General features: G+C 38.4%; 2 protein-coding genes across 2 annotated transcripts; both read left to right on the top strand.

The window, feature by feature from the left end:
- On the top strand, positions 1–3,583 carry LOC118807064 (lysozyme g-like). Its single transcript, XM_036568860.1, has 5 exons — positions 1–117; positions 277–393; positions 468–664; positions 3,039–3,177; positions 3,355–3,583. Exons 1-5 carry the CDS (start codon positions 114–116, stop codon positions 3,486–3,488), a joined length of 591 nt encoding a protein of 196 aa, XP_036424753.1. The 5' UTR covers positions 1–113; the 3' UTR covers positions 3,489–3,583.
- Positions 3,584–4,969: 1,386 nt separating this feature from the next.
- Positions 4,970–16,354, top strand: LOC118806443 (lysozyme g-like). The gene is made up of 6 exons (XM_036567866.1): positions 4,970–5,120; positions 10,654–10,782; positions 11,515–11,598; positions 14,436–14,632; positions 15,191–15,329; positions 16,090–16,354. Exons 2-6 carry the CDS (start codon positions 10,779–10,781, stop codon positions 16,221–16,223), a joined length of 558 nt encoding a protein of 185 aa, XP_036423759.1. The 5' UTR covers positions 4,970–5,120; positions 10,654–10,778; the 3' UTR covers positions 16,224–16,354.
- The last annotated feature ends 1,447 nt before the right edge of the window (positions 16,355–17,801 follow it).

Raw genomic sequence — 17,801 nt, 5'->3', positions numbered from 1 at the left:
GCTGAGAAAGCAGCACCTGCTTACTCATGGTACCCAGGTATATAAACCTGTGAAGAAGGAGCCACTTTACACAAAAGTCATTAACTCAGTAGAGAAGGACTCAAAGCAGCATCATGGGTGAGTTATAGTAGCTCAGTGCTACTACAATTTACTCAAAATTTACTCATAGGTCATGAAGAGAAACACAGCTGAAGAAGTTATTTTTGATGTTCTGTGTACGTGAATCATTCTGTCTATGGCATTATATATATAAACTATTTACTTTCTTATCTGTAGGACTTCAGGTGATCTTTTCCACAGCATTACTGGCATGCATTTTTGGAGATGTCACGAAGATTGAAACCACTGGAGCATCCTGGATGACAGCTAGCCAAGACAACCTGAACGTGAATGGTAAGGGCCTGCCCTGCTTTGTCAAGGCTAAACTCTTGAAACCAGTATTTATTGTAACTGCGTCTTTGTTAAAGGGGTGGAAGCCTCATACAAGTTGGCTGAGACTGATCTAAGAAGAATGGACCAGTACAAGAGCATCATCACCAAAGTAGGGAATGCTAAACAGATGGACCCAGCAGTGATCGCAGGCATCATATCCAGAGAGTCGAGGGCTGGAGCTGTTCTTGTGAACGGCTGGGGTGACAACGGCAATGGCTTTGGGCTCATGCAGGTTAGTTTAAAGCACATACGTCAGTAAAATGGCTGCTGATGAAAACAGCTGCTCTTTGTACTTTCTTCTGTGGTCGTGTGACTTCCAGTCTCAGGTGGCATTAAGCCTGTGTTGGCACAGTGGAGAAAACAGTAAACAGCATAGAAATATGCTAGGACTGGGCAAAATAACTATATTTATGTTTATCGTGATAAATTACTTTTCTTAGTGTATCATGGAAATCATCAGTAATTAAAAACTCCATGTCAGATTATAAAGAGAGCACAGTTAGTCCTCTTTAGTGTAACAGAGTATGTGAATGTGGAATGCAAATCAGAGTCATAGATTTTGATAGTATTTTTTCAGGGTGGCACTACTTTGTCTGTTCAACTTATCAGATGTCAGAAAAAAAGTAATGTGTCATGTTTTTGACAATTATTTGAAATATCGTCACATTTTAGTAAAATCTCCCAACTCTAAAATATATAACTAAATAAGCTTAATTACATTTTTGAAAAATTAATTAATAATAAATTTACATTTAATGAATACTCCAGTGCAATCATATTTTATAGTATATTATAGTGTATTTTTAATATTAATGTAAATAGGGTATTTTAATATAAATGTAAAATATTGAGAATAGTATATATATTTTTAAGCATGTTTCTAAAGTAAATTGAACATGGAACATCTGGTTTCAGTTTTAAACTGTAAGCATAAATCAGTTGAACTTATCCTACTAAGTCCTCTAGTTACTGTGTGACTTTATTTTTATGTATCCAACAACATTTTTTGCATAAAAGCTATTTATCTATTAGTCATTTACCTTTTAGCTTGATTGCTAATATTCTAGCTGTATAGCTTTTCTGCATTCCTCTGCATGATGTTTTATATATCCAAAGGTTTGTAGACACCTGCTCATCCAACATTTCTACCAAAATCAAGAGAGGGGCAGTAAACAAAATAGTAAACAGTAACCAAACAATACAACAGCGAATACCAGAACACAAGGCTGAGAAACTCAACGATGCCAGTGACTTGTATAATATACACCACACGTGTCAGGCTCCAGTCCTCGCAGGCCAAAACACTGTAGACTTCAGCACACTGCCTCATTAAACACACCTGATCATTCAGCTCATCAGCTAATTAGCAAGGCCTGAACTGAATCCAGCGTGATAGATGAGGGTAAACGCTGATCTCCACAGCACTTTGGCCCGGAAAGTCTCCAGCTTGTCACGTCTGATATACATCTGTCCCAAACATTGTAGACACCCTCTTATCAATGTTTCTTCTGAGATCAAGGATGTGAATTGGGAGTTTTGTCCTCCTTTGCTGTAGCAACAGCCTCTATTCTTCTGGAAAGGCTTTATGCTAGATGTTAGAACATTTCTGTGAGGATTTGATTGCTTTCAGCCACAAGAGCATTAGTGAGGTCAGGTACTGTTGTTGGATGATTAATTCTGGATCACAAATTCAGCTTCATCTCATCCTAAAGGAATTAGATGGAGCTCCATCACTCTAGAGAACACAGTTCAACTGCTCCACAGCCCAATACTGGCTTTATACCCCTCTAGCTGACACTTGTCATTGGGTATGGTGACCTTAGGCTCATGTGCAGCTGCTCCTTCTATCATCAGTGATTTTCTATGGGGATTAAACAAGCTGTGTGTGTTCAATTGAATGCCTGTGTCTGCAATAGGTGCACCTTAAAGAACCTCAATTTGCTAATTCTGTGTAGGGTATTGAAAGAAAGTGAAGGGAAATGATGTACAGAAATGTATCATAACTCAGAACATGTAATTCAGTTGAAAGGATGGAGCAGAAAAATAGTCTCAGGCCAGTTATAAGATTACATCAGATTTCTTCTTTATAATATGGAAATAACAGTACAGCAGAATAGTGCATTTCTACAGTAGGATATATTAGAGTCTCTAAAAAATCTCATTCTATGCACTGAAACCTATGAGAGGTCATTTATGCACTGTATCTTGCTTTAGAGGCTTGCATTTTAAAAGAATTATTGTTGGACAGTTCATATTTTACATTTTTTGTATTTAATATTTTCCCCAAAACTTATAACATATATATAACATTTACAACCTTTCTTTATCCTTTAGAATTAAATGGGTTGTTTTTGATAAAGACTAATGTAATTTAAATTAGCTCTATTCTGATTGGCTGCCCTGTATTGTGGCTCATTCAAAATGCAGTCCAGGCAGAAACACTCCTTATTACTTCAGTGTGAATGGGTGGGGCTAAACTGCTGTAGGCTGAAGCGGGGGTATGTAAATGAGTTGATTCTTTTGACATCATAGGAAAAAAGGGAAGAAATTGGGTTTTCCATGATGTTGACACTTCAACATGTGATCTTCAATGCCACTTTCTTCAGGTTGACAAGCGCTACCACACTCCAAGAGGTGCCTGGAACAGTGAGGAGCATATCACCCAGGGCACTGAGATTTTGATTGATTCCATCAAAGCAATTCAACGGAAATTCCCCAACTGGCCAAAGGAGCACCAGTTTAAAGGTATTACCTGCTGCTTTAAGAGTGTTTTTACCTTTATGTGAAAAATAAGCAGTAAGATGTATGACTGTACTCTGCCTTAATTACATCCGTTTCAGTAATGTTACCATAGGCAAACATGTGATTTATTATCTAAGGGCTATAGATACTCAACAGAGTCTTTGCGATTTTCTGCTTCAGGAGGAATATCAGCCTACAACGCTGGTGTTGGAAACGTTCAGACATATGAGGGGATGGACATCGGGACCACTGGCAATGATTACTCCAATGATGTGGTAGCCAGAGCCCAGTGGTTCAAACGCCATGGCTACTGAGGAACGTGTACATCCCACACAGCACTAATTAAACATGCCATGTAGTGCTGGATATCTAATCTGCAGTCAAATAAATCTCTACATTGCATCAGTCATTGGTGTATTTGTTTTATTAACATTTCATCCTGGTCATATCAAAACTTAATAACTGTATTTTTTATTTACACCACAGCTCTTCTTCACACTGTGTGAACAGTTCATGATGAATGGGTCAATAGAAGTGCTCCAAAATGACACCAACAAATTACCTAACACTTCAGAGATACTAGATTTAGTCTTATGTGTCAATCTCAGTGGCTATTACAGTAATTGTCTTACAGAATTAATATTATATAGCTGTCCAAAACAAAAAAGTATCTCCATTTTCTCTCTCTCTCTACATCATTTGAGCACTGCAGTGCTCTTTTTATGGACCACTAGAAATGCTCAGAAATTGCCTGGAATAAAATCTCTTTACATTAACTTACATTAAAAGTAAAGGACGTTCTGCCCTGTGCTGTAAAGTTATCAGTTTTTAAACACCTCAGTGTCACTGCTGGACTGAGAATAGTCCACCAACCAAAAATATCCAGCCAACAGCGTCCTGTGACCACTGATGAAGGACTAGAGGATGACCAACACAAACTGTGCAGCAGATGAGCTATCGTCTCTGACTTTACATCTACAAGGTGGACTGTGAAGGTAGGAGTGTCTAATAGGGTGGACAGTGAGTGGACACTCGTACCAGCGCAACACACACTAACACACCACCACCACCACGTCAGTGTTACTGCAGTGCTGAGAATGATCCACCACACAAATAGTACCTGCTCTGTGAGGGTCCATGGGGGTCCTGACCACTGAAGAACAGGGTAAAAGGGGGCTAACAAAGTATGCAGAGAAACAGATGGACTACAGTCGGTAATTGTAGAACTACAAATGATGGAGCTGATAAAATGGACAATGAACATCGAAACAAGGAATTTTGTTATGCCTGATCAGTGAATGTAGACTGTACTTTTGGTCATATTCTCGTATCCCCATAGCAGCCTGATCTGTGACTTCATACAGCAACTGGACAGATATTTCTCTTGACCCTGAAGACTGTACCTGTTTCTTATTACTTAGTTGTGCGTTTAATTCACTGAAATTCACTTGTGCCTGTAATACAGGACCATTTTGAAACATCTACTGTAAAAAATAAATTAATAAATAAAAAAATAAACTCACAGTCAAAGCTTGCAAGGCTAGTTTTAACGTAATTAGACGCAATATAGGGAGATTTGGACGACTCCAAGGGCCCTGAGAAGACAGGAGTCTGCAAAGATTGGACGTTTTTGTGCATGTGATTTTTAGGTTTACTGAAAGAGTATTAATCAAAACATTTAATCCATTTAATAATAGTTAAAGACTAGTTTTAGACACAGTGCCAACGAGCATCTTCCATTCTGCCCCACTTAGTAACCCCCCCTCTGTGTAAACGCTCAGTGGTTTAGTCCGCTCACGGTCTGTAAGAAGGACCAGACTTTCGTTTTTTACTCAAACAAAGATTCTGTCAAAAACATAATTCAGGCTTTCACGCAGGAAACGTTGGAAAAGCGAACAAAGAACAGCAAAATCAGTGAAAGACAGTGTCACCCGATATTTTAAGAGGTAAATGTGGATTTTAAAGATTGGAGCTGTTAGTAGAATAATGAGTTTATGAAGTAACTGCCAGCTTCTTGTTCGAATGTTCCCGTTCCACCTTAAATGGTGTAGCAGTTCCATTCTGCTGTATGTATGTTTGTATGTATGTAATGGAGCTGATGGGCTATTTAAGGTGGAACGGGAAAATTCGAACAAGAAGCTGGCGAATAAAAATCTTCAGCTTAATCTAACTGTACTTGTCGAATGGAAATGATGTGATGAAGCTTAACAACTTCCGTTCTGCTGTAAATGTGCAGCGTTTTTTTTTCATATATGTCAATAATACAACATACCCTGTATTTGTACTAAGATGTCAGGTTCGATCGACCACTGAGAAGTAGAAGTTGAAAGTGAAAGCGAATTTAAAAGTGGTTCTGTGTCTGTGATGCACTCTAGAACACTCTCTGGCTCCCCCTTCTGTCTTTCTGTACAAATTAAAACTATAAAACTATTATATTACAAATTAAAACTAAAAGAATATTTACATCAGGGGTGCACAACTCCGGTCCAGGAGGGCCGGTGTCCAGCACAGTTTGGGGGTTTCCCAGCTCAAACACACCTACTTAACCTGGCAAGTGTAATCAGGTGTGTTGGAGCAGGTAAATTACCAAACTGTGCTGGACACTGGCCCTCCAGGACCGGAGTTGTGCACCCCTGATCTACACTAATCCATAATTGAGTTGCATGGTCTATAGATAGGTTTGTATGTGGAGATTTTTAGTGGGCTTTGAATAATTTACACTGTATGTCCAAAAGTTTGTAGACGTCTGCTCATCCAACTTTTTTCTGAAATCAAGAGTATTAATAGGGAGTTTGTCTTCCTTGGCTCCAGTAACAGCCTCTGCTTTTCTGGAACATTGCTGTGAGGATTTGATTGCATTCAGCCACAAGAGCATTTGTGAGGTCAGGTACTGCTGTTTCATTACCTACCAAAATATTGGATGGAGCTCCGTCACTCCAGAATGACGTTCCACTGCTCCACAGCCCAATGCTGGGGGGCTTTATACCCCTCTAGCTGACTCTTTGCATCGAGCTTGGATACCTCCAGTCCATGAGTGGCTACTACAGAGCACCCCATTCTATTGGCAGTGCTTTTCTATGAAGACTGTACAAGCTCTGTGTGCACAGTTGCCTGTGTCAGCAGTGGGTGTGCCTTAACGTAGCTGAATTCACAGTGTTTCTGTTCTATGCTAGTCAAAAACAGTTCATTATAGAGTTTTGCTTCAAAGCCCAAGACGCAACGCTGTTGAGTTTCAGCCAGTTCAGTATAGTGCCCTGTACTTTGTATATATATTCACAGCTTTCTGCATGCGAGACATTACAGCTTGGAGAAAGTCAGAGTTGGAGGCTATAAGATGGTGTAAAATGGTGTTATTCTGAATATTTGGCATGTTTAGTATTGTGACAGGTTTTGCTAAACCAAATGACATGAGGCAAGAGGGTCCATCAATCAAATGAATGAAATTTTCAGGGGACCCAAAATTACTACCAGCGCACCTGGTTACAACTTGCCGAACATAAATTTGCAACTTTTGACTCAGCTTCTTTTTTAGTTATCATGTTTAAATATTATTATGGGTTGGGAAGCTCATCTGGTTCAAACAACATAGATTTGTATTGAATTAATTGTGTTTTGCATCAGTTAATCAGACTTTTAGGGCCTCTCATTTTGTTACAATGAAATAAAGTTTAAGTTCTCACTTAAAACTGAAATGTGTAGGTTGCTTGTCTAAACATATTAACCATGCTCAAATACTTAAAAAATTATTTGGCAAAAAACCAAATATCTTTTGTTGTATCTTTGGCTGTGCTTGTCATATCTTTGTCACTGTATATCCTCTAAAACCCTTCAGTAATCTGTCTCAAAATCTTTAATTGATATAACGGTACATTTAGGGATTTTGTTTTTAAAATCTTACAACGCCCAAGACAAACAGCAGTGGTGGAACACCTCATGAGTAACGTCACACCCTCTAACACACCTCCTTCTGTGCTCTAGTTCTCGGCATCACCACCTTACTGTTCACCTCCTCTGCCTCCCCATTCACACACTCAGACTAGAGGTGGGAATCACCAGAAGCCCATTGATACGATATCATCACAGTACTCGAGTCGTGATAAATATTTTTTTGACTGTAAATTATTGCTCCAAAAGAAACTATTTTATCTAATTAAGCTTATATTCAAGTCTTATTGAAGTAAAACAGAATTGTGAACCAGACAAAGCAACATTCTAAAAAGCCTTTGTCGTCACATAGTTAACAGATGTTTTTTGTCATAGTGGTTAACATTAGCCACGTTTACATGCAGCCTAATGATCCGACTGATAGCTCAATCGGAATAGAACACGTCCATGTAAACACCTCAATTGGAATAGATAGTCCGATTGAGGCCATTCGGAATACAGTTTCTGTCTGATTGAACGAGGTGGGTAATCCTGTAAATAATCCGTTATATAGAAGAATAATATCCGTGTAAACGCCTGTATCTGATTCCATTCCCAATTAGAAAGTTTAAGTACGTTCTGATCATGTTCGTCGCGTCATAGTGAAAGTTTATAACGTTCAACATGGCGGAGCAGAAACTGGTCTGGAGAGTAGACGAAGTTTATGCTCTGATCTTTAAAAGACGGCGGTGGGACGGGTGTCCAGCTTATATGTCTCGGAACACGACGTCTTCCTCTAATAAGTACATGTGAAGCACATTTTCCTGAGTCTGACATTATTTTAAAGTTATTAAAAACATAAGCACTGCTCACTGCTGCTCATCTCACTTTGACTGGACTCACGTGATGCTCGTTGTCATGGTAACGTCTATACTAAGTTGTGCTCTACGCATGCGCGTCATTTAGGATCTGCTTACTTGTAGTGAGCATGTAAATGGAGATTTCCATCAGATTGTTGAGGACAGTGTTCGTATAAACACCTCAGTCTTAATCTATAATCAGAATTTATTCAATCGGATTGACAAAAATCTTTGTATGTAAACACAGACAGTGGTAGGTGAATTTAATGCTAGGTCTGTTGTGGTATAGTCCACTATGAACAAGGAGTCAACAGTGTAAATTGAATGAAGAGTGTGAAATGCACCTCCTTTTAGTTGAGCAGTTTATAACGTGCAGGATAGCTTTTAATCACAGGCAAATGAATGTCTTGCTTGCCAGCTTGCTGTCATTCACATCAGCAGTATTTTGCATGCCTGCTCCCTTCCAATGATGTCAAGTCAAGTCAAGTCAAAGTTCATTTATATAGCGCTTTTTACAACAGGTGTTGTCACAAAGCAGCTTTACAGAAAAATCTGGGCCCAAGCCCCCATGAGCGTCGCCAGTGGCGACAGTGGCAAGGAAAAACTCCAAGAGCAAGAGGAAGAAACCTTAAGAGGAACCAAGACTCAAAAGCGGAACCCATCCTCCTCTGGTCGACACCAGATAGCAAACAGCATTAGTATAAAACATTAGAATACAAAACGGGAAAAAACAGGTGAAGCAATGGTTAATTAAATAGTTTGAGTTTATGCAGCAGCAGCATCAGGAGGGTCAGTTCATGCAGGTGATGTGCAGATCAGCCAACAGAGATGGAGCTCTGGTGACTCTAGCAGCTCTGGTGGCTCACATGTGGTGACTCAGGCAGATGCCGCTCAGGGGCTCAAATAAAGGGAGGGAGAGTGAGAGAGAGAGAGAGAAATTGATTAACAGGACAGGTCCGTTTATGGAGAAATATTAGTGAGTTAATAGTGCAACAACTGGTATTAGCAAAATGCTTGTGCAAACAGATAAGTGTGATGTGACAGAGCAGCCTTAGCTGTTGAGTTTCAAAGCCATGTGTTCTGGACAGTGCTACAGAGAACCCACCTTTCTCAGCTGTTGCCTACATTTGCAACACAGCTATACACTATGTATGTCCAAAAGTATCCAGACAGGCTCTTTTGATTTGTGAATTCAGCTGCTTTAAGGTGAACTCATTTCCGACACAGGCATTCAATTGCGCATAAACGGCTTGTATAATTTTGAAAAGCATTGTCAATGGAAAGGGATGCTCTGTAGCCCAATTCTAAGCACCAATTTAAGGGGCATAAAACCTCCCAGTGGTGGACTGTGCAGCAGTGGAAGTTTGAGTTTCATAATCCAGAACTGATCATCCAACATCATTACCTGACCTCACTAATGCTCTTGAGGCTGAATGCAATCAAATCCTCACAGCAACGTTCCAACACTACAGTAAAGCCTTCTCAGAATAGTAGCAGCTATTACTGCAGCAAAGAGGAAACAAACTCCCTATTAGTACACTTGATTGTGGAAGAAATGTTGATCAGGTGTCTACAAACTTTGGGACATATAGATATGCATTATAGTGAATCAGTCTTTGCAAAGCCACTAGCTTTGTTGAGTTCTAAACCATGTGTTCTGGTATTTTCTGTTGGGGTTTTCAGTTCCTGATCACTGCCTGTCTCACTACTGAGTTTGAATGCCCCTCTTGCTTTGCTTACCTTGACTTTGTTTGGTCTGTGTGATGTTCATCAAAGGCTTCACTAAAAGGAACACGTGTAAATGCATCCAGCCCTATTGAATCATTTGTGTCAGCCAGTGTGTTCTAGTTCTTTCATTTTTTTATAGCGATGAACCATGACTGTTAGTCACTATTCGTGCCATAAATGTCAAAATATGTGAAAATGAGAAAAACACACCACTGTGATATTGCTAATTGGTAGCCCCTCTATGGGATTCAAGTAGTATGTTAGCACTGAGCTTTACATTCTTAGCCATTCAGATTAAACTTGAACATTCCAAGCTTCGAAAAGATATTGAGTGTTTTATATGAAGCTTGTAACAGACATTAACATATATTTTACCTTGTAGCAGTTTTACAGTGACTCTTTCAGTAACGAGTCCAGCATAGAGCTGTAGCTGCTGTTTTCCATGTTTAACATCTGACCGATATGCATTGGTCAGGCTACTACTTTGCAGTCTTGAACTTTCAGAGGGCCTATAGTGACTTTTTTTTCTCATAAAATTGTTTTCTTATCCATTGGAAATCAAAACGTAATTGGTTGCTTCCACTGTCGGTTCTTAATTATATTAGTGGTTAATCTGACATGTTCGGTCTTCATTTTAGCTCCTAAAGTCCGGAGCAATGGGAACGTACATTTGGTTGTATCTATGTAGAAAGCACAATAGAATGATAATTTTCTGGTGATTGGATTATTTTCTGTTGGTTGTTTCAGAATAAAACCCTTTTGTTTCTGACTAAAACTTAAGAGTAAGACTACAATACCTGCAGAGTTTAAATACAACAAGCGTGATGAATATATTAAGTAATTATGAACTAAAAATTACACATGTATTTTTGTTTACTTCACCCAAATCATTATGTCTTGAGGCCCTAGATGGCCCTGAGCATTCCCCACTGATTTGTTCATTGCTGTTGTATGTATCTCAGTTGCTTCATAGTCATTGGTACACAGAGTCATGTTAATAATGTAATTCGATATTGCTACATTACAGGTGGAGTTCTCTATAAAATGTCCACACCTCCGTTATTTAGAGGAAGTGCTTGGGGGATATAACAGGCAAACTCCTGTGATCACTCAGATTCATTTTCTCTGCTCACAAGGATCCAAAGTGCTGTCATGGGTGAGTTTGCCTTTTGTAAGATGTCTAGTACAAGTAAATGAAGGCAATAATAACGAGCATGAGGTTTTATTTATTGTGTATTTTTTCCTCACACTGACCTGTTTTCAGGACCTTAACTTATTAAATGCTACCATTTTTAAAGGAAATAATTATTATTATTTATCCCTTAGTTGTGATGTGAAACCTTTTGGACCAAAACCAATGTGTGCTTTCAGCAATAGCTTGTAAAGGCAAAGTGTCAAATCATAATTTAAGCAAAACTAAACTCTCCATAGCTTAATGAACATGAAGCAGAAAATTAGAAAATAGACCCAGAGCACTAGTAATTTTATTTTGTTCAAACCCTTCACAGATATTTATTATATTTTAACTGATATTTCTTATGCTCTTGCTCAGAAATGAGTGCTGTGTCGGCACTGCACTGTCCTGTCTGTTTACTGTGTCTAATGTCTGTGTTATTTATAGTATTTATTGTATTGTTTCTAGTTTAATTTGCACTTTTGCAATTTGTACTGTCTCTTTTGTTCCATGTTGCACCATGTTGTTCCTTGGAGGAACGTAATTTCACTCCACTGTGTACTTATACATAGATGGAGTGACATTAAAGCCTCTTGACTTGACATGACTTCAAGTTGAAGATACGTTTACCATCTAGAACCACTCAACAGAATAAATGTTCGATAAAATGTGCTATTCCGCTTGCTAATTTTGCTTGTTATATTTGTTTTCTAGCTTCCACTTATGGAGATGTCACAAAGATTCAAACAACCGGAGCATCTGAGAAAACGGCTCGCCAAGACAAACTCACAGTGAAGGGTAGGTGCCTAAAATTCATGTTTTCTACCCTACAGTCTTAAACATAAAGGTGCCGCAAAGGGTTCTTTGAACCAAGACCATAGAACAGCATTGTTTAGTTCCCTGAAGAAGCTTTCAGTGGGCGGCTCTTAAAGAATATTTCTTTGTGATTGAGATGAGTGAATATGAAGAACCTAAAGATTAAAGAACCTCCAAATGATGTAAAGATGCTACACCAGTTTTCTTAGAGTCATAAATCAAAGCCAAGAACCATTTGAGAACCTTGATTTTAAGAATGTACACTCTCAGAAAAATGGTATGAAACTGTCGCTGTCCTCTTGTCACTGGGGTGGAACCCTCAAGGGTACATCTCAGCACCTTTAGTCAGGGAACATAACTGTACCATAATTCACTGCAATGATATTTTCTAAGTTGTACTGACTCCACACACCCCGTCTCGTCTCCAGGCTTTTATTTTACTGTTCTGTTTTAAAATATTCGGTTATGAAAAGGTACAAATACGTACTTTTCACCTAGAAAAGCTTCTTTAAGGTACATAATTGGACCTTAAAACCACTGTTGTACCTTTGAGGGCACATTTACATTGTTTGTACCTTGATGAACGAAAAATGTACCTGCACAGAACCTTTATTTACAACAGTGTAGATGTAGTATTAATCATGTTTTTCTTCTTCTTTACTTGCTGATAGTTTGGAGCTGAAGCTCAGGTAGGGCGTGGTGCTGACTTGTAAGGGCCAATCAGAGTAGAGAGGAATGCAGTAATGTTATTTATACCACAGTTAGCTATGATGTCACAGTCTGATCAGTTGAGAGGTGCTCTACAGTTACTGTAAAAACAAGGTGCTGTTATCACAAATTACAGCATGTTTTTTTGACAATAACTGTATTATTCCACTGAGCAACGGTTGCTAAGTAACAGTCTGCTAGTTTTCTACTTTAGTACATACAAAACAGACAATGGATACATCAGATCAGTGATCACCGTCCCTGGGCCTGGAGATCTACCTTCCCGTAGAGTGTAGTTCCAACAACAGTCTGCCACACCCGCTCCAGCCAATTAACTTCATCAGTTAAGTTTATGATAGTCTGGATCCTTGCAGGCTGAAACTAAACTGTGCAAGAAAGTAGAAAGTTTTGTGGTCACTGGATTCGATCAGTGGTTCCTTCTGAGGGTCCCTGAGGGCCGGTTTCTGGGATCCCTGAGGGCCGGTTTGAGAACCACTGCGTTAAAAAAATTCTGCAAGATAATATTTGACCTGCAGCAAGTTTGGTCAGAGTGGTGGAGTGTGACAGCAGGACTACATCAAATTCTGAAGCTGTCGTTGCCCCTGAGCAAACTTTTCCGTGAGAAGCTATGCTTGCGGAACAACTAAATTAAGGGTGGAGCCACAGTTTGGTGGTTTTCCAACAGTGGTGGTTTTCCCACTCAAACACACCTGATTTATCTCATTAGCTAATTGCCAGATTTAGTAAGTGTGTTAAAAACAGGAAAATCACCAACAGTGACCACAGTTGCCACCCCTGAACTGAATAAACTGGAATTAGACAGAAACTAACAGAATATAATTTGGCAAAGATGGGCTCTGAAGTGCTTTACAGACTGACTGGAACAAAACAACATTCAGGTTAATCTTGCAAATGCTGAAAAAGCTTAGCTGAACCTGATACTGCTACAGTGTTGTGGCTCTATTTGTAAAACAAAAGGCAAATACTTTTTGGCAGCAGGAATTATTTAATGCAATGTTTGGGGCCTCTTTGCTTTACTTTTTAATAATTGTGTAGAACTGTTGTGTAAAAATAATAGAACACTCGAGATTGTGATGTTAGTTGCAATACCACACTCCCTCTCATGTTGCTTAATGACCTTAATAACTTGCATTTGCATCACCCATAACATTACACCTTAACATTTTACTTTAGCACAGTGTTTACATTCTTTCTCAATGTAAAGTTTGCAGAAGCATATTAATTAATATTGGAAAAGTAAAACTATTTCAGTTTGTTCCCTGCAGAGGATGTGTTAACTTGTTTTCACAAAATTAAGTAAAACAAGTTATGTAATTTTACCAGAAGTGTTCAAACTTTTGCATATGACTGTATGAGTATGCAATAACGCAAAAATTGAACTCATACACTTATGGATCATTCTACTGTTGCAGTGGTAAGTGGTGTCCCACAACTTTGAAACCATGAAAACCATGAGCTCAAAATAAGAATAAACAACATAAAGTTATCCAACAAAAACTATGATAATACTTCTTTTTAAATGTTATTTTAGTGTTTTGGCCATGACAAAAAGCATATCACAACAGCATTGACTTCACAGATGCATCACTGAATGTGAAGCAACTAATTTGATGCTTGTTTTTGAGTTCTTGTAAAAATGCATTAAAATGATTCCTATGTTAAAATTATTTTAAATGTATAAATAAAATAACAGTTGCAATAGATGATAAATGTTGTCCCAAGATTCATCAGTGGTGTTACAGAAAGATAAAATATAATTTAATAAACACATTATTCCATTATTTCTTGTATGAATATCTTGAGAAAAGAGAGATGGACACTGAAAAGTCCTTGTTTTTTTCATATTTCTGAAAAATTTGGCTAAAATGCTGACAAATCATCAGCTTTACTGATGGTCAGTATAACAGGCTATGTTTTATGCTTGAATTACAAATCAGCATTACACAGCTTTTTGCCACTGCAGTGGTAGAATGACCCTTATACTGACATTTACAAGTGCATTAAATAACATTTGGAAACCTTTGTTTTCTTAAAGTGCAGTTTTGAAAGTTGAAGCTGGTTTATACAGTAATAATGTGCACTCATTTAAGGTGTGGAAGCCTCATACAAGCTGGCTGAGAATGATCTGAAGAGAATGGACCAGTACAAGAGCATCATCACCAAAGTTGGGAGAGCTAAGCAGATCGATCCAGCTGTGATTGCAGGAATCATATCCAGAGAGTCGAGGGCTGGAGCTGCTCTCGTGAACGGGTGGGGTGACCACGGCAAAGGCTTTGGACTCATGCAGGTAGGTTCGAAAACTGGTTCCCAACCCTGGTCCTGGACTTACCTTCCTTTTTTTCTGAGTTTTCCCTGCACTGACACACCTGATTAGCTAAATAACAAGCACTTAATGGGTTGAAGAGGGTGTGTTAAAGCAGAGAAATTTACAAATTTACAGGCCATGTTTGGGAACCAGGATCAGCCTTGGGAGAAACTTGTCCAAAGTAATCCATTTAAGACCTTAATTAAAAACAGAAGTTGCACAACAGCATTTCAAGGCAACATTAGGGTGTGGAAAAGGCCTTTGATAACTAGTTGAGAAAGAGGAACACGCCTCACGTTGCGTTTGAAGGCACAACTGGTGCAACTGTAGAAGTTTTTGAGATATGTTATTCTCTCTGTTGTGTAACTGTGCCAGTTCCAACCTAATTTTAAACTTTTTCATCAACCATTTTGCCAGTTCCCCTGTGTGGAAATAGACTTGGTCACTGTTCATGGTCAATAAGAAAGCAAAGATATTGTCCTTTTAAATCTGAATGTATTTTGTGACCTATTTAATATCAAGCAATGCCACTTTCTTCAGGTTGACAAGGGCAGCCACACTCCAAAAGGCGCCTGGAATAGTGAGGAGCATCTTTCTCAGGGAACCAACATTTTGATTGAATTCGTCAAAGCAATTCAGCAAAAATTCCCTGCTTGGCCCAAGGAACACCAACTGAAAGGTACTTTCACTTTAAGGCATTTTTATTATGAAAATGACCATATGCCACTGTTTTGCAGTAGGAGTGTACTTTCAACTTTTTACTACATTTTTTTCTTGGTAACACTTTACTGTAGGGCAGTGTTCATAAGGCTACATGACCCTTACATAAGCCCTTCATGACAACTACCATTGACCTACATAAACATTTAGGTACACTCATTCCAAGGTATCATTTGTCATATAGGTTGCATTTGCCATCTTTGATGTCAAGTTGACATAATATCTATGTCAGGTGACTTTGCCTTTTTTTCTGAAATAAGTGTCATGACATAGACTTTATAGTTCGGTGTATGTCAGTGTGGTAATATGACATAGCTCGCCACGTCAGGCTGGTTGTGAGCAGTTTCTGTGGCCTTCAGGTAAAGCAAGTGTCATTATACCATTTAAAAGATTTAAACTGCCACATCATCAGCATTAATTGTGTCACTGTAATGTAACCTACAAAGTCAGCTGTAATAATGTGCTATGTCATTTCACTCAAAAGAGTGTCATGACAACCGAATGTCCAAAAAAATCTGTGTCACCTGCCCTAGGTATTGTGTCAACTTGACATCAGAGATGACTAAAGCAGCCTTTATGACAGATTAAGCCTGTTAGAATAAACTTTCATAAATGTTTGTGTGGGTTTATATAGGGGTCATGTAGCCTTATGAATACTGCCCTGCAGCAGTGTTGGCTTTTTCTCCATGTCGCTGTACTTTGCTGTTTTTGTTTATCAGGAGGAATAGCAGCCTACAACTTCGGCCCAGGGAATGTTCGCACATATGAGCGGATGGACATCGGGACCACAGGGGATGATTACAGCAACGATGTGGTAGCCAGGGCCCAGTGGTACAAACGCAATGGCTACTGAGAAAATCTATATATGCATATATTGCTCATATCTCATGGTCAGTTAGACCTGTGTCTAACTATAGCTATGTTCTAATGTTCTCCATGCACATTAAATCTTCTGCATGACCTTCCATGGTCAGTAGTAACCAAGAGATTGTGTTCCCGGCTTTTTATTTTTTTTTGACAAATCTTTACAAATCAGTCGTTTGACCAACAGCATTATAGGAAGAAACACAGGCAGTTGTACAAAGTCCCATTTGTAGTTTACCAAGCAAGTCATTGTGGATACTGAGATATAAAACTTATGAGAACCAAGTTATCGTTTGTTAAATAATACTGTATATCGCTGTTGTTGGAGGAAAACCTCGTATCTCCAAAAAGGGTTTTAACAGGAGAAGGAAAAAACATATTTTACTCTTAATGTAAGTCAATGGAACCAGACTTTTTTCCAAGTAATTATGGGCCATTTCTTTTGGTCCATTCATCATGAATTTCACACACAATATAAAGGGCAACAGACATTTTCAAATTATGTCAAAAACTGAAAAACGACAAAAATGGAGATATAAGGTTTTTGGCACCATTTTTATTTGAATTGTTGAGGCTTTTCCACATTTTACCACTTCATTACCTGCTAATAAGATAAAATCCAGCAAATGCACCAACATCAGTTGGTTAATATCACACTGAATCTTACATTTGATGCATATTTAATCTAAAGGATTCCGAACAAACTCCATTAAAAGACTAAGTAATAGAGAATGTTATTTAGATTGCAGTCAGGCAATCAATCCTTGCAGCATTTATAGTTCAAGGGAACTGAAGATAGTTATAGATCTCACTTTGCCATTTTGAATTCCTCTCTGTTACGGTATAAGGAAGTTCTTCAGGGATGAAGCAAAGAAACCAGCTGTGTAATAATCAACTGCCCTTCTGCCAAAGTGCCTTGTGTAGTGAAAGAGTGAAAGAGAAATCTAGAAGGATCATAAGGGATAAATGTAACAGCAGTCTAATAAAAACATTCATAGTAATATGCTGTAATGTGTTTGCATGGTCTCACGAGAAAGAAATGCAAGTTATTGAAAATCCACACAAGATGAAAACACTCAGGCAGAGAACAGTGTTGACCAGTAGCCCTAGCTACAAAATTCAGACAGCTTCTTGGACAGTCCTGCATTATCGACTATGCTCTGTTATCGCTCACCACCACGCCCTACATCAGCTTTAAAACCAGACTGAGTTGCTCCAGCTCCCCTACAATGTGTACTGATTCCAGATCTATCAGTGACTGTAGAAAATAACCACTGCAGTGCAAACATTAAAGTAGGTTAGTAAAGGTTTGTACATTTTGTTTGATTTTTAAGTAAAAAAAATTATACATTAATTTTAGCAAAAAGCATTTTAATCTGAGATGTTAAAAACACACAGAACACTTTTATATTCTGGCACATTTTTATTGAGGTCACCTGAATTTTTTAAAAATTTTATAGTTTTATATATATATATATATATATATATATATATATATATATATATATATATAAGATTTGCAGGATGGTAATGCAATATTGTATTCTGTAGTTTGCAGAGGTTGTTT

The sequence above is a fragment of the Colossoma macropomum genome, unplaced genomic scaffold (assembly GCF_904425465.1).
Source record: "Colossoma macropomum unplaced genomic scaffold, Colossoma_macropomum, whole genome shotgun sequence".
NCBI lineage: Eukaryota > Metazoa > Chordata > Actinopteri > Characiformes > Serrasalmidae > Colossoma > Colossoma macropomum.
Note: the sequence above shows the minus strand (reverse complement) of the source record. Positions and strands in the feature narration are given on the sequence as shown.